Genomic DNA, 24,712 nt, shown 5'->3' with positions numbered 1-24,712 from the left:
CGCAGAGCCACTCAGCCTGGAGCCCCGCCTTTGTCATTTCACAGCTGTCCCTGGGAGCGCTGTTGCCTCTCTCTCTCTTCCTGGGGTCGAGATTCAATTTTAAGCAGAAATGCTCGGAGCTGGGAGCTGCAGCTTTAAGTCCTCTACTTGTCCTAGCTGGGTGCTTTGGCTCACTCACTCTCTACAAGGTCCCGCCTTGTGTGGCACTAAACTGCACCTGTGTGTCTCGTGAGCCTAGAGTGAGTGTGGTAGAGAGGGAGCAGGGATTTGCAGCTCCTCAAAGGCTTTTCTAATGTGCAGTGTCATTCTGTGTGTGTTTTTAATCAACTGATGCATTAACAAAATATCGTGCACTGACGCCCCTTTCTAAAAAAAGAGGCCTTGTGCTCCAGCTTTGCTGTGCATGTGTGGATCAGGCTGAATGAAGCAGGGTTTCTGCCTCCAGTCATGTCAAGGGAAACAGAAGGCGGGATTGTTGGGATTTACTTAAATCTGAAAGCTGGTGCCTCAGATAAATGCTTGGCAAAGCAACTCTAGGGTAGTTTGAGTAAACTCAGGGATGCTGCAGAATTTAATTGAGAATTCTGTTTTTCTTGAAAAAGGCATTATGGCTACTTCTAAGGCAGAGGGGAAATTTAAGGAGATTGTACACCTCACACGGAGAAGGCGATGGCACCCCACTCCAGTACTCTCGCCTGGAGAATCCCATGGACAGAGGAGCCTGGTAGGCTGCAGTCCATGGGGTCTTTACGAGTCGGACACGACTGAGCGACTTCATTTTCACTTTTCACTTTCATGCATTGGAGAAGGAAATGGCACCCCACTCCAGTACTCTTGCCTGGAGAATCCCAGGGACGGGGGAGCCTGGTGGGCTGCCGTCTATGGGGTCGCACAGAGTCAGACACGACTGACGCGACTTAGCAGCAGCAGCAGCAGTACACCTCACACAGGCCAGAGGGTATATGGTTTTCTAGGGGAAGTATTATTACCTTTATTTGGGTGGGAGGAAGGGAGCACACATCCATAAGCAGCGAAATCCCTCGGGTGCACGGGTGTAAATGAATGCCGCGTGGCAGGATGTATTCAGGATTCTCCGCGTCCTCCACTCTGCTCTTTACAAGTTGTGCCACGTGTGCCCAGGAGAGATGGGACCACGTCTGCAACGGGGCTCCTGCCTAGAACCCTTCACTCCATCCACTCAAGGGGCTCTTCAGAAAAAAATGAGCAGAAGTCAAAGGAAATAAGAACCTGTAGTCCTGGGCTGCTTTACTGTTTCTTTTTCAGATTGAACTTATTTTAATTAGAGGAGCCACAATAAGTAGTTCTGGTAAATTATAATGATAACCGGCTTTTGTTTACAGTTGGTTAAGCACTACATACATAGATACACACACACACACACAGTCTCATTTAATCTTCATCCAATAGATACTATTGATCCCTATTCTAAAGAGGAGGAAAAATGAGGCTTTAGAGAGATTAAACCCATGGTTCCTAGCCTGGGAAGTGGCAGAACAAGGACTTCAAATTTTCAGACTTCAGATCCTGGACTGCTAACCAAACACTGAGCTGGGGAAGCAGCCAGGACCTCCACTGTGGGGTCTGCCCTGGCTTTGGCTCCAAGGAGCCACGTGCACACGGAATGCCTTTTTGGTTCCTTGCTGTTGCAGGATTCACTGGCTTTCAGATTTCAGTCAGTCCCAATAGGCCCACCTTCTGTTTCCCGCGACACAACTGGAGGCTGAAACCCTGCTTCATTCAGCCTGATCCACACACACACAGCAAGGCTGGAGGAACCTTCCTTTGGCGGGTGAAAGCTGGGGGACAGAAACATGAATCTGGCCTCCTTGCCAGTGAAACAGGGACACTTCCAGGGAAAGAGTAAAGAGGCTCAGACTTGCTTATACGGATGGGATGAGATTGCAGTTAACAGTGAAGAAAACGGAAAGCACATGCCTGGGTGGGCCCAGAGCATGCCCCCTGGTGGGAGGGGGCGGGGGCAGGACACAGTTACATGGAAGAGATGGTCATTGTCACTCATCCATTCAGCACCGTTAGGCACCTGCCACGTGCCAGGACAGGAACAGAATGTCAAGATGCAGTGCTGAATTAACAGGCAGTCTCTGCCTCGGCTGAAGGTTAGTTAGGGCCTGGGAGCAGGTGCCTGGTTGGCACTGGGAGACGGGTAGGGACTGGAGGTTTAATCAGATCAGCCTGAAGAGATGTTTTCTCAAGGCAGACCTCAGTTCTGTGATGTCTCAGATCTCACTGGATGGTTCACCCTCCCTATGATGGCCACTAGAAACATTGCCCTAACCACTGGAGTTCACTGCCCAAAGCCTCAAAATCACCCCCCAGGCAGAAAGACCTAAAATCATGTCCTGTGAAGATACAGCTTCACAGCTGGAAACCACCCCTTAGGGATCCAAAGGCTGCATGTGATAAAGGGAGAGAATCCAGGAATTAGAGCTATTCTAAGGAGACAAGGGGCTTCCGTGGTGGCTCAGCGGTAAAGAATGCACCTGCAATGTAGGAAACGCAAGTTCAATATCTGGATGGAGAAGATCGTCTGGAGAAGGAAATGGCAACCCACTCCAGTATTCTTGCCTGGGGAAATCCCATGGAGAGAAGAGCCTGGCGGGCGACAGTCCATAGGGTCACAAAAGAGTCGGACATGGCTTAGTGACTAAACGACAACAGGCAGACGTGGCGCAAAAGCCCGGGCTGGGGGGTCAGTCCTCACGTCATAACATCCGGGCACCTGAGAGGTGTAAAAGGCATGGCATCCCCGAGCCAGGCACGCAGCCCGTGCACCACACACATGCCAACGTCAGGGTCCTGGAAGCCTCACGGTCCAGCGGGTCTGGGTCTCACTGGGTGTCACGCTTCCTTTCCAGGGCTTGGAAGCCTCTGTGTGGGCGCAGCTTTGGGGGGAAAAAAATAACCCTAACTCTGCTTCTCTCATCCTTCCCTTTTCTGTGTACACATCTGTCTCTCTCTCTCTCTGTTGCGTGACCTTCCTCCCCCCTGCCCCCACCCTCCCCCATCTTTTTATTTTTTACGGATGTTCTTTTTTGGTGGCACGTGGTCCCCTCGTGTGGTCCCTCCCCTGCTGCAGAACTCGTCCAGCTCGGCCTCCTCCGAAGCCTCGGAAACCTGCCAGTCGGTGAGCGAGTGCAGCTCGCCCACCTCGGTCAGCTCAGGCTCCACCATGGGCGCCTGGGCGTCCACGGAGAAGGTGACCGGCTGGGGTCCCAGCCTCTCCCCCAACACCCCTCTGCCAGCTACTTCCCACACAGCCGCAGAAACCCAGAAACTCAAAATCTCCAAGAGTAGACCCTCTTGGGACAGAGGGAGGGACAAGACTGAGGGATTTTTCGGGAAGGGGTGCCTGGCTCCTGAAGCAGTGACCTTGCAGTCATCAAGAGGGAGAGGAAGGGGTATGGGGAACTCGGAGGTGTGAAGGCTTCTTCCCAGGACATGGATGGTCATCCATCTTTCCTCCTCCCCCTTCCCCCGCACCCCACCCACCGTGGCCACCTCGTCACCTTGTCGTTGGATGTGACATTCCACCGCGTCAGAGGCTGTGTGCTTTCCCGCCTTTTCGTTTGCAGCCCCCCACTTCTTCGCCCCAATTTAGAATCTGCTCCTGAACACTCTGATGATTTGGAAACCTGGAACAAACAGCTTCAGCTGATGGTGTTAAGTTTTGAAAGCTGCATAATGAGATGAGCAAATCACCATCACTATGAAATTATTAGTGAAATAATCGAAGACCATTGAGCACTGGGACACCGATCATTTCCAAACTATTCTAAAAGTAGATACAGTATTTTCCCCCACTGAATGCTTGGTGTCAGATAAACGTGCATTCTTTGCACTGTGGAGCTCTTCTCTCGCATCATGGACTGTCCATGAGCAGCAGAGTCCCTGATGTTTATTTGTAAATACTCAGGTCTCCCCTGTCCCTTGAATGTCAATGCCATCTTGTACCTCCACACTCATCCTGTTATATTAATTTTTTTTCCTTTTTTCCTCCCCTTTTTTTTGTTTCCAGTTGTCTAACGGGTTTTCTCACTATAGTTTATCAAGTGAGTCCCATGTGGGGCCCGTAGGGGCGAGCCTTTTCCCTCATTGCCTGCCCGCCTCCCGCCTGCTCCCTCGGGTCACCTCTGTCCATCTTCCAGACTACGCTCATTATTACACCATTGGGCCCGGCATGTTCCCGTCATCTCAGATCCCTAGCTGGAAGGTTTGTGTCTCTCCACCCTCTCCCCCCTCCCTCATTGCCTCTGTGCTCACCCCCCTCCTCCCCCTACAATTCTCACCCCGATGCTTCCCTCACCCCCTTCCTCTCACACTCTGCCTTCTTCCCCATAACACCTCCTCCCTGAGTAAATTCTCCCAGGAGGAGAACCAGAATCCAGCAGGCAGCTCTGAGACAGAGATGTCCACACGGAGCTGGGATTGGAGGGGCTGCCTTTAGGAGACACCAGTTAACCCTGGTTAGACCCCAGTAGACCCAGATGGAGCACGGTGGGGATGTTTGGTTCCAAAGTGTACATCCCAGTTCTGCCCTCCTGGGGGATTCCTGAGGGAGTTGCTGATATAGAGGACTGTGTACCTCAGACTGTTCCCCTGAGTCCCTTTATCGGGCCATGGTAATAGAACCATGCCTCCAGATAGGTTTTGGCTTTTTTTTTTTTTTTTAATCTTCAAAGTAAATGCAGACTTTATTTTTAGTCTTAATGGTTTATATTAAGACATATAAACCAATAAACATTGCTTTAAAGCACTAAACATTGCTTAAATATACAAACACGTTTTTATATTATTTCCTAGCAAGTACAATAGATGCCCAGAGGATATTTTGAGAGGACCCTAACTGGAATAGTAGGCCCCTAGGCAGCCTGCATTTTGAGCAAGTGGTGCACACCTCTCAGACTCCTCAGAATCCTTCTTCCAACCCAGGGGCCTTCCCTGCCTCTGTGAGGACCTCAGATGGCACATCCCCAAGTGCCCTTTGGGGCTACTTCCCTGAAGTGAGGTTCAGCCTCAGGAAAAGTGTCTGAAGTTCCTTTAGTGCCCCCTGGTGGCCAGGCTATGCAAGTGCGATCAATTGAGCCCATAGGCCAGGGTCTTCCTCAGACATCAGGCCTAGTCCCTGGAGATGTCTTTCCACTGGCTGGTGCCTTTAGACACCGCAGGCAGTTGGTCAGCTGTTTGGTGGCTGTAAGAGTCTCCCCCAGGATCCATGCCCAGTTTGTGTGTTTTCTGTCTTTGGGCAGATATGAGGAAAGGAGAGGTACCCAGGGGGTCCCCAAAGGACTGTCCATTCCCTTCTGCTAGCACTGGGTGAGGGGAGAAGGGGCTGCTGGCCTGTCCCAGTGTGAGCTTCCTCCGCGGGGACCAGCCGCCTTCCGTGGGTGGGCAGCTGTCTGGAGGGTTCTCTGGCCTCCAAGTGGAGGCCGAGGCCCTGGTGCCTGACCACGCTTGCTCCACTCAGGACTGGGCCAAGCCAGGACCTTATGATCAGCCTCTTGTGAACACCCTTCAGCGCCGCAAAGAGAAGCGAGAGCCAGACCCCAGCGGAGGAGGCCCCGCTGCAGCAGGAGGTGCCCCTGCTGCTACCGAGGAGGCCCAAAGGCCAAGGAGCATGACCGTATCAGCCGCCACCAGGGTAACGCTCTTGTTTTCTTCAGCTGGCCGGGGCCCTCCACACCTGGCCAGGGGCCACGTGCTGGCCAGCGGCTGGAGGGACCTGAGCCCCTTTCCCCAACTCCCTGGTCTATGGCATTTAGAAGACCCCCAGGGAAGGTCTCATATGGGAGTTAGACTCTAGAACTTTCTAGAGCCTGGTTAGGGCCCAAGCAAGCTGACAGCCTCCTGGGCCCACAGACCCGGTGGTGGTCATGGGAACAGAGTAGGAGTCCAGTCAAAGCCCCATTGGAAGAGTAGAAAGGCTCTGGGGTTATCAGACAGGGACTCATAGCCCCGGGATCTCGTCTCTTTCCTCCCACCTGCAGCCCGGGGAGGAGATGGAGGCTTGTGAGGAACTGGCATTGGCCCTGTCTCGGGGCCTCCAGCTGGACACCCAGAGGAGCAGCCGGGATTCACTTCAGTGCTCCAGTGGCTACAGCACCCAGACCACCACCCCCTGCTGCTCTGAGGACACCATCCCCTCCCAAGGTAGGAGGCAGCCTAGGCTTTCCAGCCGGGCTTCCTGAGCAGTGCCAGGTGAGGACAGGGGGCCTCCCCGCTGGGAGGAGGCAGAAGTCCGTCCAGACACCATCGAGCATCTTGGAATTCTTGGGAGGGGATCCGTCTGTGATTGTTAGGTGGCTGCCACCCAAGGAAGTGGCCAGACGTTCACAGCTTTGCTGGTTCTTCACCTTCAGGGTTCAGGGCAGTTCCCATATGAACACAAGATGCTATTAATGGTACTGTAGCATTTGTGTTTGGCATTTTGTAGTAAGTACTCTGGGCTTCCCTGATGGCTCAGAGGGTAAAGAATCCACCGGCCAACGCAGGTTCGATCCTTGGGTCAGGAAGATCCCTTGGAGGAGGATGGCAACCCACTCCAGTGTTCCTGCCTGAAAAATCCCACAGACAAGGTTGCAAAGTCGGACATGACTGAGCGACTAGATAAAAACAGACTAAGCACTTTATTGTCCCATTTATTTGTCACAGCCACTTATATAACATGTATGCATGCTCACTCAGTTGTTTCCAACTCTTTGCAGCCCCATGGACTGTAGCCCACTAGGCTCCCCTGCCCATGGAATTCTCCAGGCAAGAATACTGGAGTGGGTTGCCATATTCTCCTCCAGGGAATCTTCCTGACCCAGGGATCACACTGTGTCTCTTGTGTGTCCTGCATTGGCAGGCAGGTTCTTCACCACTGCGCCACCTGGGAAGCCCATGTGTATATTTATCCTCATTTTACATACTTGGAGACTGAGGCCCAGGGTTCACACAAGTAATAAGCAGAGCTAGAGTTTGAATCTAAGATCTGTCAAGAGTCTGAAACCCAAATTCTTAACCTGTTCCAGCCAAATTTTCTATGAACCCACCTCTCTGATGCCTCTCCCCAGACAGCCCAAGGCCAGCACGATGGCATTCCAACCAGTAGGAGAGATCTGTGAGAGTTGGCCAAGCCCACTGGCAGTCCTTCATTCAGGTCTCTCAGACAGTGGGTCTCAGTGGAGGACCGTCTTTCTCCCCAGAGGACACTTGGCAACATCTAGAGACATTTTTCGGAGAAGGCAGTGGCACCCCACCCCAGTACTCTTGCCTGAAAATCCCATGGATGGAGGAGCCTGGCAGGCTGCAGTCCATGGGGTCGCTGAGGGTCGGACACAACTGAGCGACTTCACTTTCACTTTTCATTTTCATGCATTGGAGAAGGAAATGGCAACCCATTCCAGTGTTCTTGCCTGGAGAATCCCAGGGACGGGGGAGCCTGGTGGGCTGCTGTCTATGGGGTCGCACAGAGTCAGACACGACTGAAGCGACTTAGCAGCAGCAGCAGCAAAGACATTTTTAGTTGTGACAGTTGGAGGGGGTGCTACTGGCATCTGGTAGACAGCCAGGGATGCTGCTAAACATCCCATAATACAGCCCAAAGACCCCCGCACCCCGCCCCAGAACTGACCTGGCCCAGATGACAGAGTGCTGCTGTTCAGAAACGTGCTCTGAGGTGTTCAGGCTGGACGCTTTTCCCCTCCCATGTGACCCTGTGTTGGGAGAGGAAGTGAGCACACTGCACTGATGGAACCTGTCTTGTGCATAGTTTTCAGACTCGCTGCCAGTTCCGTTGTTTTTCTAGTCTTTGCACGAATGGGCTGATCATGGGGGAGGTCTGTATGGTCCATGTGGGGTTTGTTTCTCACATCGCATTCTAGGCTGGAGAGGCTATTTCCTCCTTCCACCCTCTTTACTCCTCCCAGAGGTTCTCGGAGGCAGCCAGTTTTGCATCCTTCCAGCTCAGCGGTATCTGAGTGCAGGCCTGTTGTGTCCAGTGCTCTCTGGTGCTCAGGGCTCCCTTAGTGAACAAAATGACAATCCCCATCAAGGAGTTCTTAGATGGTGGGGGCCTGGAAACCCAGGGAGGCTTGGGGTGAAGTTGCGGGTGAAGTCCCTGGCCTCTGGGGCCTTCTGTCCTCCCAACACAGAGAATGAAAAAGCACAGCCACCACCTCAGAGATTTCTAATTGGATCCTATAATCAGTTTCAGATTACGATTATTTCTCTGTAAGTGGTGACCAGGAGGCCGATCAGCAGGAGTTTGACAAATCCTCCACCATCCCGAGAAACAGTGACATCAGCCAGTCCTATCGAAGGATGTTCCAAGCCAAGCGCCCGGCCTCGACCGCGGGCCTTCCCACCACCCTCGGACCTGCTATGGTCACCCCAGGGGTTGCAACCATCCGACGGACCCCTTCCACCAAGCCTTCTGTCCGCCGGGGGACCATAGGAGCCGGTCCCATCCCCATCAAGACACCCGTGATCCCTGTTAAGACCCCCACGGTCCCAGACCTCCCTGGGGTGCTGCCAGCCCCTCCAGATGGGCCTGAGGAGCGGGGTGAGCACAGCCCAGAGTCGCCGTCTGTGGCTGAGAGCCCTCAAGGTGTCACCAGTGTGCCCACCTCAATGTGGAGCGGCCAAGCCTCCGTCAACCCCCCTCTTCCAGGCCCAAAGCCGAGCATCCCCGAGGAGCACAGACAGGCGATTCCAGAAAGTGAGGCCGAAGACCAGGAGAGGGATCCCCCAAGTGCCACTGCCTCCCCAGGCCAGGTTCCAGAGAGCGACCCTGCAGATGTGAGCCCGAGGGACGTCCCGCAAGGAGAAGACATGCTGAACGCCATCCGAAGGGGCGTGAAACTGAAGAAGACCACAACAAATGACCGCTCAGCCCCGCGCTTCTCTTAGGCTCTCTTAGGCTCACAAGAAATGCTGCCAGTGGGGAATGAACTGTCTAATTAATAAGACCTAATTTGTCTTGATCCATTCCAATCTATAATCAAAAGATTTTGTAGGCAACTCAGAACACAGCTCTTTTGAAAGTACACCTTTAGATAAGAATTAAAAGCAACATACGTAACTGACATAACCTTGATCTTTTAATTTGTAAATATCAACAGTTTTCTTTCTGCACATTTTAATCTTAAGTTTCCCTTTTGATTTTTCTGAAGGTGCCAAATTCCATTTAACTTTTTTACAAGTCTTTGTAAAATTTTAAATGCATAAGGGCGGGGGGAGGTCGGGCAGGGGAACCACAAAGTTAGTGATTTCAGAAGAAAGGATAACTATACTTAGCTTTTTTTCTTTTGTTTTCCTGCAAGCTTTTGTAGATGCATTGTAGTAGTCTGGCTTAGGAGCAAATTCAAGTTATTTTAATGTACAAACAAAATGGATAAGGAGTAAAAATCCTTACCCAAGCAAACTACTTTCGGGATGAGAAATGCGGGAGTCAGTTGATGAGCAATATCTGGAGTGAAGTAACTCTGGAAATGGTAGACTGTGTTGGGATTGGGGGGAGGGCCGGGGGAGGGGCACACTGTCAACATAGCCGATCCTGTTACGTTTAAGGGTAGCCTCGTAGGTTGAATTTCTAGTAGCTTCATGGTAAATGCATCCGAATAAGCCATACTGGATTGCAGTGTTTGTTTCTGTAGGGTGTTTAAGGACTTCCTTTCTCCCACGATTCCTCCTGACTGCACACAGCACCCACCTCCAGTCCTGTGCATGCGGCCGCCACCGGGTAGACATAGAACCCCACTTCAGTTACTCGTCTGTTATACCCACTTTCATTGAGTCCAAATGCATCCAAAATGGTAAGGCAGTTTTAAAAATGTGAAAACATTTAAAAATGATAGCAGGGAATTCTTAGATATAGCAAATGCCTTTTACTTAACTGTGCCCAGCAGGCTGGGTGCGTTGAAAAGCCCAAATATTTTGAAAAAACTCGAGCGGATTTAACAAGGGTAACCAGCTTGGAGTCTAGCAACTTGCCAATGTGTTTACCAGTCTGGGGGCTTGTTTTTCTTATCTTCTTTTAAATAAGTGGCAGTAACTGGCTTCATACTAAACATTGGAGAGGAGGATTTCTTTCTTGTCACCTGGAATCTGACCACTATACTGTCCTCTTTTTTGTATTCTAGGTAATGTTTTTTGGAATGGATTTGTCTTTTCTTTTTTAAGTGAAAGTTAAATTTGTTATAATGCCCATCCCCTAAAGCCAACAGAGATTTGTAGATTTAAAGGGATCACATCTGGGGACTCTATCGGTGTTTTTTTTTTTTTAAAAAAAAAAGCCAGCCTCTTAGTAGGGTCAGTTGAAAGTGCTCATTTGGGACCGAACCTCTCAAGGAGAAAGAGCCTGGCAGGTCCCCCAGGGCCTGCAGATCTCTGTTGGTGCTAAGCTTCGGCTACATACTCTTATGCTTTAATACATAACTGCATTGGATGTGAAAGAAACATACCTGTATAGTCACTGTTCTATATATTAACATTTAACACTGCTGTGATCGCTCAAGGACATTTTATGTTATGGCTTTAAAGCAAAGGCATGATTATTAGAAACTATTTAAGCTTTTTTTCTTTGAAAAACAAGCTCCTTTTACAGAATATAAGCAACAGTAGTGCCTGTGGTTTAGCCCACCAATCTTGATGACTAAAAGTAGCTGATGCATTGTGCATATGATGCTTGAGATGGTTTTTGCAAAAGCAGAAATCACTGCAAGGTAATTACGTTAGATAAAAGTGGTATTTTAAACCTTTGAAATAAATGGATGTAACTGTACCTTGGTACAGCTTTTCACTTGTTTAGTTTTTAAACGTTAGTATAATCTGAATAAATTTAATATAAAATGTTGCCAAATTCAATGTAGAAAGAATGTGACAAAACACCTTGGGTAGTTCTGTTTGTGTTTTTGCATATTGTAAAAGCAGTGTCACAGCTAAAAATAAAGAAATTGTTTCTAAAGGTAAATTATTGTGGTTTAGTTGCTAGTTTGTACTGAGAGTTGACCTCTCCCTGTGCAGTTTTTTGTTCTAAACTTGTATAAATAACAATTGTGTAACGTGTCTCCCTTCTTCCTTGTAACAGTTGCTTCAGCCTACATTATAAATAAAGAACCACTAGAAAAAAAGCCCTGCATTTCAAGTCTTATTAAAATTTAGGCTGAGGTCTTGGTCAAATGTTAGAAGATGGGCTGAAACATTTCTGTGCACCCTAAGAACATTTAGTTGCCTGACCTAAGTGTTAGGTTCCAGTGAGTTTAATGTTAACAGTTCCAGTGAGTTACTAAGAACTGCAACTAGCAGGGTTTGGTTGAATTTCTAAAATGGCTTTACCTTTAGGAAGAAAACCAAAAAACTTCATTTCGTTTTTGCCACCCTTACCTTTGTGTCTGCAGACAATCCAAGCTCCAGTAGAGGAAGCAAAGCTGGGAAACTGCCTTTGAAATGACTGTCACAAAAGTGCCGTTCAGATCAAACACTTTAACCCCAGACACCAAACTCCAATCCTGAGAACCCCATAAACTGCATGCTTATTTGCTGAATGTGTGCTTCTTAAGAGTGGTCCCTTAATCAAAGCTAAAATTCCATGAGTGGAATCTAGGACAGAAAAGTTATCTTACACCCTCACTACTGGTGTGCTTTCTCTTAGCCTCTTATGCCTTCCACTCATTACAGCTGAGTGAAGCCTTCAACTCAAGTTTATTCAAGTAAATCTTGTATCCGGTTCTGCTGTGTAGTTTTCCCTTGATAGCATATTTATCAATATGACTTAATGGGGAAGAACAGAACACATCTGACCGACGACATTTCACATACTTTTCTTTATATGTGTAACCGCTAAGAAAAGGACAGCGGCCCAGTCGCCTGGCATGTCACTGCTCTGAAGAACACATCAGTCATACAGGTGGAGTTATTTTATTAGGGCAAGTGTGTGTCCCGTTAACTCATCTCACTTGCGAGTGTGACTGTGAGGCATCTTCCTCTCTCTACATGGGCCGCTCCCGGGGTCTGGTCACGATATGCCACCACAGAGGGGGCAAGTCACCTTGCTTTCGGGCTGGGGGCAAAGCTTCAGTTCGGGGACCACCAACTGGGGTTTCCTCCTGCAGCTGCTTCACCTAGAAGAGGGGTAAGGAAGAACAATTAGAAAAGGAGTCGAACTGATGGTCCAACCTCTGCTGTGGAGCGGTGTCAGTGGTGTTTCTACTGTGTCACGTGACACTCTGATCCTCACTATAGAAAAGGGTTGTTTATACAGAACTGCATTATTTTTATGCCCATATTTTAACTCGGATACAAAAGCTGTTCTCCTTCAAGGTCTTCCCATTCTTAAAACAGCAAAGCTGAGAACAAAACCTCCTACCCTACTGCCTACTCATTAAGCGAAACCCTGACAATTACTACTCCAAGTTCCCCTTGTTATGGCCCCTTCACCTGACCACCCTCCATGTTCTCCTATCTCTGCAAAGTGGTCTCCAAAAGCACTGTTAAGAAACCTCCATTTGAATACACTAGGGATGTTAATTTAAAAGCCCTCCAAATAGCAATCAGGTACAAACGTGTTCAGTCCTGCCCTCTGCTGCCCAGCTACCCCTTGTTCCAGCGAAGCTCCGAGACCACCACTGTCCTAACAGAGGAGGGGACCCAAGGCACCCACATTCCAGAGCCATGATTTTTTGAACCTCCCTACAGAAAACCAATTCTGGGTTGTGGCAAACCTGGGCTACAGGACATGTGCTGTTTAATAATGTCGATGGAATAAGTAAAGGAGGAAGGTTTTGGGGAGAGGTTACCAAAGCGGTCAACTGCAGAGCGAATCTGCTGCTCTCCATGAACAAACACACCTCAAGTTGCCAAATGCTCACATACTTCTTGGAAAACACTGCCCTCCTTGATCACAAAATCATGATTTCAAGTAACCCAATATCCCAGTAACCAGTGGCCTCTTCCAGCTCATTTACTTAAAGGCCCCTTGAAAATAAGGGGCCTTCTTGAACTCATAGAGGCTACCAGTTCACACGTTCTCCCACATGACTTGCCCTTCTCTGCATGAGTCTCCTGTGTACCTCCCTACTTGATCCAGCTAGACTAGACTCCATCACGAAAATCACTCCCTATGGAGTAAACTTCAATTCCTTGTCGCTCTTGACAGAGAATAGCCACACCGTCTACCTGCAGGCCTGCACCCGTACAGCTTAGTATTGCTAAAGAGAAAAAAAAAATCTGCAACAAACTGGAGTCACAACGCATCTATTCCCAGGCTCACACGGGCCTTCAGCAACCCATGGCAATCTTCCTGCTCCTCTCCAGCCAGCTCATCTCTGGCCCACAATTATCACACCCTTTCCATGTTCTGCAAACATGCTTTGCCCACTCCCTGGCTTTTCCTTATTTCACTTAAAAAAGAGAAGCCAGCACATGAAAGTCTGTCATTTCCCCATTATCAAAACTTCTAACCCAAAAGTATTTACCTACAGCTTCTGTCCAATAAGAATGGAGGAAGAATCCCTTCTCCTTTCAAAGGCCCCCACACAGGCTCGGAATCCTTAAAAATTTTCCTTCTGTACCTGTTCCATCTCAATCCGGCATTACCAGACTCTCCCTCACCCCAAATCTCACCAGCACATATGCATTATTATTTTAAAAGAAAGTAATCTCTCGGTCTCCAGTTACTGCCCCATTTCTTCATTCTCCTCAGCAAATGTTCAAGAGCCATCTCTCCCTCCCGTTTTCTCCTCAGGTTCCAATCAATCTTTGTGTGACAGGTAAGCTCAAGTCAGGGCCACTAATGCCTTTTCTGTAACTAACACCTTTTGACATTATTTCCAGGACTCTAGTCCACGTCAAAGATGACTGGCCCTGGCCACTATTCCTGAAACACTTTCTCTTGGATCTAAGGATCTCAAACCTTTCTGTGGCTCTCCGCCAGCCTCCACTTAATCCACTTCCTCTGCTGTGGAGAGGGAACTGGGAAGAGGCCCCCCACCCCCCCTGCTGTGGCTTTTAAAACAATTGATAACGCCCCCATTTCTGTTCTGAGCCCAAATCTCTCCTCTGAGTTCCAAATCTGCACATCCAAAGTCACCCTCTGACACCTGCACCAGATGTCTCACAGCATTCTCAACTTTAACATTTTTAAACATTTAAAACTGAACACCTGATTGTCCTCTGACATCTGTTTTCTCTTCTCTTCCCTATCTCAATAAACACCACCACGCAACTCCACATGCTGAAGCTTAAAACCTGGAAATCATTCTTGATTCTCCCCTGTCCTTCACTCTACACAGTCCCCCCACCCCAATCCAATCCCTCATCACATCCCTGCAAACAATATCCTGGAGCTGCTTCCTTCCACACCCACCGTACCCATCCTAGTGCCAGCTGTGTAATCTCTGGACAAAACTACTGCAATAACCCAGACCGGTCTCTTCCCTTCTCCACATGCCCTCTCCAATTTATTTTTCACACTACAGCAAGACTGAATTTTTTAAAATAAAAATCAGGGCTTCCCTAGTGGCTCAGTGGTGAAGAATTCACCTGCCAATGCACCAGATATAGGTTCAGTCCCTGATCCAGGGAGATTTCACAGGCTACAGAGCAACTAAGCCCGTGTATCGCAAGTATCGAGGCTGTGCTCTAGAGCCTGGGAGCTGCAGCTACTGAAGCCGACATGCCCTTGAGTCCACGCTCAACAACAACAAAAGCCACCGCAATGAGAAGTCTGCAAGTGGCAACTAGAGAGTATCCCCTGCTTGCCGCAACTAGAGAAAAGTCCTCATAGCAATGAAGACCCAGCACAGCCAAAAAATGAGTAAGTTTTAAATACATATATATATCAGTCATCATGAGTGGAAAAATACCCAGGGCGCTGGTGGAGAAGATTAAAAGATTATAGAGTAGAGGAAAGTCAAGCAAAGGATTATGGAGGGGAAGGAGGAGAAGCAAAATTAAAGAACAGAAAAGCCAGGAAACACGTTTAACCTACTTCTAAGGTGGCTGTAAATGTTGTATTGAACACAAGCTGAAAGAGAAAGTACAGGCAAGGCTCACCTCCCGCTCCCAGCTCTCCCTCCGCAGTTTCTTCCATTGCTCTCTCTTAGCAAAGTAGTCAGGATACATCGCCTTCTCCGAAGGATGCCAGTCATCTAAGCACCACTCGGGAACCTGTCAGGAGGGGAAATCGCAGCATCACTCCACAGAACACATTTACATGTCACAGGGAGGGCCTTCTCAGGAGATAAAAATCAATGCATTTTTATAACAATTCTAAGTACCAGACTTGCTTCTGACACTAAGCCATACAGCAGAGGACCAAAATAAAGGAGAACACCTTAGACTGAAACCACCTAGGGCTGAAAAACAGCAAGATCAGTCCAAAGAGAACTGGGATCGTCCCTCCCCTACCTGAGCTCTCTAAACATCCAATGTGGCTTTACGTTATTTGGAAATACCACTTAGAATACGAAGCATCAATTGAAACTGCTTAACTTCCAGATCCAAAAATGAGTTATTTACCCATTCCTTAAAGACTTTCCTTTGTCAAAGAGTTTACTGCAAGACCCTGGCTCTGAGTTTGGAAAGAAAAGTCTTGATGGCATCTGGGAGAGAGAAAACTTAACACTGAAAAAAATGTGTAACTGTCAGAAAAGAAATCTAGCTGCTCTTAAAAAGGCGAGTGGTTTCCGGGGCTGAGGTTTGAAATTCAACACACCTGTGGTCCTCACCTACCTTGTAACACTCGTATCTCTCATAGGAGGTGCCCCCTGGAGACTCAGGGAAGATGTACGGCTGGGGGTGCTGACCATGCCAGAATTCTTCCTCTGCCTCCCTCAGCAGCTGGGTGGCCTTCACCATGTCCTTTTCATTCTTATGTTCATCAAACCGGGCTCTCAACAAGCAAGCAAAGTACCGGTATTTATCCCTTAAACCAAAATGGTTTTGGAGATTAGAAATATAATCTACTCAATCGGGCAGTAGAACTATCTGACAAGAGGCGGTACTTCCACTAATGCCTCCCAGGTGAGTAGTGCAACTTCCCACCCCTCCCTGGACCCTGTCAATGGAGCGGCCGCATCATTACGACAGCTTTCTTGGCAGTCCCCCCCCAAACACCAGCAGCAAAAAACTATTGTAGTAATAAACACAGCCTATTAATAAACACAGCCTAACCTCTTTCCCCATCTCCTCTATAGGAGGATCATTCAATTCATTGAATGACAACTTACTGAACTTCCTCCTACCTTGTGCTAGACACTGATCTAAACTCTGGACACAGAGATGTGGAAGGCAGATATTAACATGGTGGCAACAGTGTGGCTCAAAACACACCTGGGTTCAAATTCTGAATTTGACACTAGCTGCATGACCTTAGGCAAGTTCTGGTCAGGTTCTAGAAAGTGTTAGTGAAACTGTTCCTCAGTCGTGTCTGACTCTTTGCAACCCCATTGACTAGCCCACCAGGCTCCTCTGTCCATGAGATTTTCCAGGCAAGGATACTTGAGTGGGCTGCTATAGATACAGAGATCATTTATGGGGCTTAAAATTTTTTAAATTAATTTGTAAAACAACAGCTGATTTACAATGTTGCATTAGTTTCTGGTGTACAGCAAAATGAATCAGTTATACATACTCTTCATATTCATACATATACTTTTTCATATTCTCTTCCATTATAGCTTATTATAAGATACTGAATATAATTCCCTGTGCCATACAGTAGATCCTTGTTATAGACAATAGTCTGTATCTGCTAATCTCAAACTCCTAATTTATACCTCCACCCCAACTTCCCCTTTGGTAACCATAAATTTGTTTTGTCTGTTTTGTAATTAAATTCATTTGTATATTTTAGATTCCAAATATAAGTGATATCATATTAGTCTTGTCTTTTTGACTTACTTCACTTAGTATAATCATCTCTAGGGTCATCCATGTTGCTACAAATAGCATTATTTCAGTCTTTTTTATGGCTGAGTAATAACAGGGCTTTGATAATACAGGCCACAGATAATAAGGGTCTGAAGCAAGCCACAGTGACGGATGGTGACAGGAGAGAAACATTTAGACTACAAATTTATGAGAGCAGGCTATGGAGTCAGATTGCTTAAGACTGAATCTTAGCTCTGCAGTTACTAGCTGTGTGACCTAGGGTAAATTACTTAAAGTCTTTAGGCCATGGGTTCCTCCTCCATTAAAGTGTTAATAACATTATCTATATCTTCAGGCTGTCCTTAAAGATGTGATAAGCTAAAACATATAAACACACTTCACACAGTGCTGGGTACATCCTCAGTGCTCAATGTCAACTACTAATATTATTACAGTGGGACGAGAACTTACAAAAATCAAGGTCCAGTTGTACACGGCATATAAGTATGTATGTGTATGACTCTGGCAGAGGGGTAAGTTTTGAGCACCCGAAAATAATACTAAGACTTAAAGTTGAGTGACTATATTACTAGTAATGCCATTAGCTGAGACAGGGAATTTGGGAAGAGTCAAAATGAGGTAGTGAAAATAAAAGTAAGTTCAGCTTCAGAGCACTGTAGGTAATCTAACAAATAGCTGGAAATACAGCTCCAGAGACAAGTCCCAACAATAGATGAGGCTGCACAGTGTATATACAGCAATAATCAAGCGTCTAGGATGGACCCATGCAGAACAAATAGCACTGTGAGGGCAAATGGAATAAAAAAAAAAATCAGGAAAGTACAGAGAAGAGACGTTAGGAGATTTAAAGGAACGCTGAGTTAGTGTTATCATGGTAACTACATTTACCCTTTCCTCCAAAGCTAATATTAATATTCCCAGATGTAGTTCAGCACTGCCTAAATTCTTGATGGCTTGACTTCCTTCATCTTATAAAACTGATAATTCTCTATGCTGTTTACATGTCCTTCTTTCCCATTAATCCATAAACTGCAACAGCTGAGAAAAAAATCCTTGTTAATATTTATTTATTCATCAGCCAGCATAGAACCTGAACGGCAAATTCTGACATGAATAAAAAGAATCAGGAAAGTAACGAACCCTACAGCCTTGAACCGGGCCATCCTGCTGCCTAGCAAAGAGAAGTAAGCCGATGACTTACAATCATCCCAAATATATAAAATCTGGGCTTCAAGGATGCCCTTCACAGCTTTTCCAGACATACTCAGTTTCCTATAGCTTAGAAGTTTTCCTCAGAAGCCCTTCTCCTTAGACTTAGGATTCTGCTAAGGGAGTAGAGCCCTTGCATTCATACATCTTGGGTTGTTACTCCAGCAGGCACTGCACTTAGATCACAAAAATCCATGTTTTAAGATTGGGTTCTAAAATTGTGTTCTAAGACTAGTTCCAGATGGACAAGAGAGGAAAAGAAAAAAATTATGTGGGAGATAAAGAATTATGTGGGATGAAGCTATAAAGAGGAAAGCTGATGGGGGTGGGGTGGGGGTGATGATGCTTTAGAGTTAAGACACCTGAGTTTTAATCCTGGCTAGGCCACTTACCAGCTGTAGGGCCTTGAGCAAGTTATTCTCTTGCCTTTTCTCATCTATAAAATAAGGCTAAATCATCCCTAACTCCCAGAGATGCGAGAACTAAAGAAAAGAACGCACTTGTTATGACTGCCAATATTAGGAACGCGGTCACGAAGGAAGCTATTATTGAGTGAGCGCTGGAGGCACAACACAGTCCATCTGTGGTACTTTCTTTCTCTTGTTATGCAACCCTCTGCGTGGGTACCGCGTCCGTTTTCCTGATTAGAAAACCGAGGCCCGAGCCAGATAAACAAGTCTTCAAGGTCTCCCAGATGTGGGCGATGAATTCCGCATTCGAACCCGGGTCTAGAGGCGGGCTTTGGGGGCGAGGAGCTGCGTTCCCACCCCGTCCCCGAAGTCCTTGAGCCGCCCGGTACCAGGGCCTCTCGGCCTCTGTGGGAGCCCCCGGGGTCACCTCCCCGCACTCTGGGTCCCCATCTCCCACCTGTGGATGCACCATGATTCCAGGTGTCGCAGCGCCCGCTTATAAAGCCGCAGCACCTTCTGCTGGTGGGTCAGATAGGCCCCCGACGACAAAAATGCCATGATGGCCGGCTCACCTTCAGCGGCCCTGGGGGCTCCCGGGAAACCGGATGTCAGCGGCGAGGGGGCGGGGCGGTAGAGGGCCTTTTCCGCTTCCGCCGAGGAGAACCTGGGGCTGCAGTCATGAGTCGTTTCAAATTCGTGGGTAAGAGTTTGCCAGGATTTGGGGTATTTCGATTCCCGGGCATCGCGCACCGCTGCTAGAGGGCCCAGGACGTGAGCTCTCCAGCTCTTTGCCGGGTTGAACGTGCACTCCGCGCAAGAGGGCGCGGGGAGGCCTCTGGGTGCTGGTAATGTTCTGGTGCTCAGTCTGGGTGCTGGCTTCACCGGTGTACTTATTTGTGAAAATTGACGAACTTCGCAGTTATGACTTGTGCTCTTTCCAATATGTTGTTGTATTCAATAAAAAGAAAAAAAGAACAACCACTAAAAAACTCAAAGCCAGACTTTGTATTCGCTTCTAGCCTACGTGCACCTTCCACCCCTTCCCGCTTGTTTGGCGGAGAGGAGGACGGGTATGGCTTCGAGGGACGTGTTCACTCACTGTATTCGTATCATAGTTCATATAACATTTACTGAGCGCCTCTGGTGGGCCAGGCATCGTCCTAGGAACACAGATCTGTCCTTAATCTGCTGGCATCACCATCTGGTGGGGAAACTGGAAGACAATGGGAAGAGAAACAAGTTGTGTACTTGGCAAGTACACTAACCTTTCAGCATCGGTAGAACAAGAGAGGAAGAATTCGACAGGAACTAAAGGAGTACGCGTATTTAGTACCACGCACTCAGGAAAGGTCGGGGGCGGGGGCGAGGGGAGGGCACGGATATTGTGAGCTAGGATTGGAAAGCTGACTTGGGAATTGAATGTGTTGCTGAGTTTAATTTTACTGTGTATAGAGTGGAGGTTCACTGGAGGCTTTTGACAAGGAGCATTCCTTAAGCAAATCATTGGATGCCAGTTTCACATTGGGAGCCTTGGGCTGTGGGATACAGCAATGGGTAAAGCAGGGCATGTGCCTTCTTTGTGAACTTTCTAGCCACTTGAAGTGGGAAAATGACAGCTGTTGTGTAGGTTTGGTAGCTCACAGGGAGAGGCAGGGAAGCATATCGGAACTTGAGCAAGGGCATTGGAAAAGGGAGAGAGAAATGGGGAAGAGGTACAGATGCAGCGTTTAGTGGCTGAGAGTTTACAAGTAAGGGAGAGTAAACATGATTCAGGGTTGGGATAAATACCTCAATATGAAATGGAAGCCTGAAGTGGGTGGGAGACGTAAGGAAATCCATTTGTATTAGGTAAATGTGAGAATCTTACAGGACATCAGGTGGAGACAGTTACTGGTCAGTTGGAAATGTCTTGCATTCAAAGAGGTTAGGATTATAAACTTAGATCTAAGAGTTGTTTTGGGCAGCATTTTTTTTACAAAGATATTGTGCTAAGTATGTGGAATTATAAAGAATCTAGTGGTACAGTTAGTTTTCAGGCTGGAGAGGTATGTACAGTCAAAGCGAATGCAGCGGAGAGTGTTTAAGTGGCACCTTAAAGTGCCACGAAAGAGGTTTCTTAAAATACTGTGGGAGAGCCTGGGGTGGGGGACAGGTAGGTCCTCAGAAGTTGGAGACACTTTGCAGGTGCAGTGTCTCTCAGCCTCTTTATTACAATCTGTGATATAATTGATGGGGTAGATGGGGTGAGAGCCACGAAACCCTCCACAAAGAAAAGGAAACACACTTTTTAAAAGTTCTGCATTTGTAATAAAAACTTAATCCTTGCCTCGAGTTATGTCTCTTTAATCCTTTCTCTAGCCTCCAGAGTGGTCTGTAGAAAAAGTCAGCTACATGTTTCTTCTGCTTCAGATCTTTTAGTTACTGTCCTCAGCATAGTTGAAGTGCCTTAACATAGCATTGCAGAAGGAAATGGCAGCCCACTCCAGTATATTCTAGCGTGGAGAATTCCACGGACAGAGGAGCTTGATGGGCTACACTCCGTGGCGTCACAAAGGGTCAGACACAGCCGAAGCGACCTAGCACACAGAATAGCATACAAAGCCTTTCTGTGGTCTGGGCCTGCCCGCTTTTCCAACCGCATCCTTTTTATGCTCTGTAAACACTTGGAGGTGCTGTTTCTTCCTTCTGAAAAGGTTTTAGAGTGGCAGTTTGGGACCATAATGTCCCTTCTGTCTCTGACATCCTCTTGCCTGGTTGATTTTTACCTACCCTTTACTTTACCACATTATTTTATAATTAAAATACTTATATATCTGCCTTTCCCATTAGTCTACACTCTTTTAAGGCAGATACTTGGTGGTATTTGTGGTATTTGTCTTTGTTTCCCAGGGGCTTATTTAGTACAGTGACTGTTCAGTGGAAGTATGAATGAGTGGGTAAAAGATGTGTAATTTTAGTATAGGTGGTAAGAAAATTGATAAAGGAATCTCAACCAGATAAGCTAGAAAAGACTTCTTACAGAAGGTGGGTTTAATTGAAACATATTTCTTTCTGTATGCTCTTCATTTCCACTCTCCAGGGGTAAACAATGTTTAAAGTTTATATCCTTCCATAATTTTTAAATTTATACAGAGACATAAAAATAGGCAAACATATCAGATGTGTCTTTTTATAACAAAAATGGGATCATACTATGCATTCTGTCTTTGTTATGTGAGTTTATTCCATGCCGTTTAAAAAGTTCTGCCTATGACCCACTACACAAATTTCTGCCTGTAGTATTCATGAGCAATACTTTGGAAAACAACCTGTTAGACCCAGGGACAGTTGTTCCATGAACAAGCTCTACATGTAGCAGTTGCATGAAACATTACACCCGTGGAGGAAGTTCCCTGGTGGTCTGGTGGGTGGAATTCAGCGCTTTCACTGCCATGGCTGAGGTTCAGTCCCTGGTTGGGCAACTGAGATCCCATAAGCCAAACGGCATGGCCAACTTTTTTTTTTTTTTTTTTAATAATAGAAAAATTAAACCAGTGTTATAAAAGCAACCTTAGATTTTTATTTAGGACAGCTAACTATCCCCAGGTTGTAATCCTACATTACCCCCTTTTCAAATTGCACAACCAATGGCTGCCTGTGTTTCTAATCTGGGGAAGGAGGGAAGGAAGCAGAAGTATTTGTGTTTTATGGGAAATACTGCTCCCTCCTAGGAGACACTTCAACATTGTGTCTTAGGTTATACTTGAGACTAATTTCTGTGACATTGTCTGCATATCATACCACAAGTGACCGTCTTCTCAATCTGAATAGCAATAAGAATCTATGCTTAATCATTGCAAAGTGGTAAAATTTGGAATGGAGTGGAAGCTCCCTTTTCAATGATGCTGAGTTTCTGCTCTAAAAAGTAAAGTCACTCAGTCTGATTCTTTGCAATCCCATGGACTGTAGCCTACCAGGCTCCTCTGTACATGGAATTCTCCACGCCAGAATACTGGAGTGGGTAGCCATTCCTTTCTCCGAGGGATCTTCCCAACCCAGGGATTGAATCCAGGTCTTACACATTGCAGGTGGATTCTTTACCAGCTGAGCCACCAGGGAAGCCCTCCTGCTCTAAAACTCACCCACCAAAGGTCACTTAAGGACCCAGAGTGAAGGATATACCTCCGGGTGATAGGGGTGGCGGCAGTGGTATGTAAATCTTGATGCATTTACAGAACTTCTCTGGATGTCTTGTGTTTAACTTTGAAATAATATAGTGCCCTTTTAAAATTAAAGGCTATGTTATCCCCAAGATTTTCCAAAGTAAAATGGATACTCCAGGAAATCTCAGGGTGTTACATACTCTGGAATACCCCTCGTTTGAAAAGCAGAGGTTTAGAAGATGCCCATCTAGTAGCCTCTGTGCTCACTCCCATCAGATGAACCAGTGAGAGAGCAGCTGGCAGTAATTAATAACAATTACCTCAACCTCAGGTTGATCCTGGGGGGTCAACCAGCTGGGGCTCTTAGGAACTGTCAGGAGCGCTCCCCTCAGTGTGACGACTAGAAATGAATACAGACATTGCTGGATGTTGGGGGCAGGGGTTGGCAGGGAGGGGAGAGGTTAAAAGAAGAGAGGGACTGTAAAATCACTCTCCACTGTGAACCTCTACAGCACAGTGAATCTCTTCCAGACTTCTACACACCCCTGTATGCAGGATGCCCTTTCTGTCTGTCAGCGTTTAAGCTTTAGCTTTCTACAAGATCTCGATCTTCTGTGGAGCCTTTTCATCATTCTTGCCAAAACTATGCTCCTTCTTGGCGCTCTGAAGCACAAAGCTGTAAAGTGATTATTTATAGGCTTAAAAGTATATAAAGCTCCTACTATATACCAACCGTTATGCTAGGTTCTAGGGATAGAGCATTGAAGAAGATAAACACGTCTTGCCTCATGTTGCTTACAGTCCAGCTTATTTTTTTTTTTAATTGAAGGATAATTGTATTACATAATTTTGTTTTCTGTCAAACCACTTTATTTTATATCACAAATGTTATTTGCAGTTCCTATATAGACTGTAAATTCCTAGAAGGCTGGGACCAAGTGACAGGTCTTGTTCATTTCTGTACCCCCTAACTCTTTACATAATATTTGGCATAGTATTGGTATTCATAACTATTTGGTGAATAAAGACAATAATTTATTGCCCTCTCTGCATCTCTACTTGTATAACCCTAATTCAGGTTCTCTTCATTGCAAGTAGGAACTCTTGACTGTTTCCAGATGAACTATCCTGACTCCATTTGCCCCATTCAGATCCCACCTTCTACAAAGACACCAGAACGAGAGGTCCAGAATTCCAGTCTTGGAAGCCATCAGCGCTTCTTGGTGCATCTGGTGTTTTAAAGACAAGTATCTGTAACATGGTTGAGTCTGCCCTTTTCTGGTCACTCCCATCTCTTCACTATCACTGTGCTATTTCAGACCCCAGATGCTTTGTTTCTGCTGCTTCCTCTTATCTGGAGTTTCCTGTCTTCTGCTGGGTAACTCCCCAACTCATCCTTGAAGATTCAGTTCAAGAAGTCCTTCTTTCTGGAAGCTTCTTCTGGACTAACTAGCAGACTAAGTTGGGTGGTCCTCTTGTGTGTCCCACAGTGCTAGTATCTTCTTGTGATTTATTTTAAAAAAAACCAACTTGTTTATTTCAATATTTAAGATCCTGTGTCAGATCGTAGTTGTGGCACCCTGAATCTCTGGACTCTCTAGTTGTGGCTGGTGGGCTTAGTTGCTTCATGGCATGTGGGATCTTAGTTCCCCAACCAGGGATCGAACTTGCATCTCTTGCATTGCAAGGCAGATTCTTGACTACTGGACCACCAGGGAAGTCCCCTAATTGTAATGTCTTAATTGGCTATTAAGGGGTATGCCTTCCCAGTTCTGCAGTGAGTTTCTTGAGAGCAGGACTACTGGCTTTCATCTTGGTATCCCAAGTGTCTAGCACAGTGACTGACAAGCAATAGGCACTTAGATTTTGTGTGAATGAAAAAGTTAGTAACTGGACCTTTTATTTAAAGTAAAAATTTCAAATAGAGGCCCTCCATGATTATATGTTTTGTTTTGTTTTTGCTTTCCACAGATATTGGTATCAACTTGACAGATCCTATGTTCAGAGGAATTTATAGGGGGGTTCAAAAGCATCAAG

At 46.8% G+C, this 24,712-nt stretch overlaps 3 protein-coding genes across 8 annotated transcripts in view; 2 read left to right on the top strand and 1 right to left on the bottom strand.

Annotated features, from left to right (window-relative positions):
• Positions 1-10,993, top strand: part of MTSS1 (MTSS I-BAR domain containing 1) — a 139,257-nt gene extending 128,264 nt beyond the window's left edge. The window contains exons 11-14 of the mRNA XM_070382798.1: positions 4,058-4,252; positions 5,507-5,680; positions 6,027-6,189; positions 8,231-10,993. Of these exons, the coding sequence (XP_070238899.1) occupies positions 4,058-4,252; positions 5,507-5,680; positions 6,027-6,189; positions 8,231-8,931 (1,233 nt within the window). The 3' untranslated portion in view covers positions 8,932-10,993. The remainder of the gene's footprint in view (positions 1-4,057; positions 4,253-5,506; positions 5,681-6,026; positions 6,190-8,230) is intronic.
• Positions 10,994-11,924: 931 nt separating this feature from the next.
• NDUFB9 (NADH:ubiquinone oxidoreductase subunit B9) lies at positions 11,925-19,226 on the bottom strand. 3 transcript variants are annotated; one of them, XM_014483000.2, is made up of 5 exons: positions 18,991-19,131; positions 18,624-18,763; positions 15,754-15,946; positions 15,076-15,189; positions 11,925-12,143 (listed from the first exon to the last, which is right to left on the bottom strand). In XM_014483000.2, the coding sequence occupies exons 1-5, from the start codon at positions 19,003-19,005 to the stop codon at positions 12,012-12,014; spliced, it is 594 nt and encodes a 197-aa protein (XP_014338486.1). In that variant the 5' UTR covers positions 19,006-19,131; the 3' UTR covers positions 11,925-12,011. The 3 variants fall into 3 exon arrangements, with proteins under 3 accessions (XP_014338486.1, XP_014338489.1, XP_005909968.1); XM_014483003.2 differs by lacking the exon at positions 18,624-18,763 and having other exon boundaries at positions 19,106-19,226; XM_005909906.3 differs by lacking the exon at positions 18,624-18,763 and having other exon boundaries at positions 18,991-19,149.
• Positions 19,142-24,712, top strand: part of TATDN1 (TatD DNase domain containing 1) — a 31,467-nt gene continuing 25,896 nt past the window's right edge. For 2 of the 4 annotated variants that reach the window (XM_070382463.1, XM_070382465.1), the window contains exons 1-3: positions 19,184-19,233; positions 22,601-22,721; positions 24,647-24,712. In XM_070382463.1, coding sequence (XP_070238564.1) covers positions 24,673-24,712 — 40 coding nt within the window. In that variant the 5' untranslated portion in view covers positions 19,184-19,233; positions 22,601-22,721; positions 24,647-24,672. Of the gene's footprint in view, positions 19,234-22,600; positions 22,722-24,646 lie in introns of all 4 variants that reach the window. The other 2 variants (XM_070382464.1, XM_070382462.1) reach the window with 2 other exon arrangements.

The sequence above is a fragment of the Bos mutus genome, chromosome 14 (assembly GCF_027580195.1).
Source record: "Bos mutus isolate GX-2022 chromosome 14, NWIPB_WYAK_1.1, whole genome shotgun sequence".
Classification (NCBI taxonomy): Eukaryota; Metazoa; Chordata; class Mammalia; order Artiodactyla; family Bovidae; genus Bos; species Bos mutus.
The sequence above is the reverse complement of the archived record's forward strand: the minus strand, read 5'-3'. Positions and strand labels throughout refer to the sequence as shown.

Excerpts from the sequence above, each read along its gene's own strand:
- NDUFB9 (XM_014483000.2), bottom strand. Across the intron at positions 15,190-15,753 it reads AGAGATACGAGTGTTACAAG|GTTCCCGAGTGGTGCTTAGA; the intron begins GTAGGTGAGGAC and ends CCCTCCTGACAG. Across the intron at positions 12,144-15,075 it reads GGGAGAGCTGGGAGCGGGAG|GTGAAGCAGCTGCAGGAGGA; the intron begins GTGAGCCTTGCC and ends CCCCTCTTCTAG.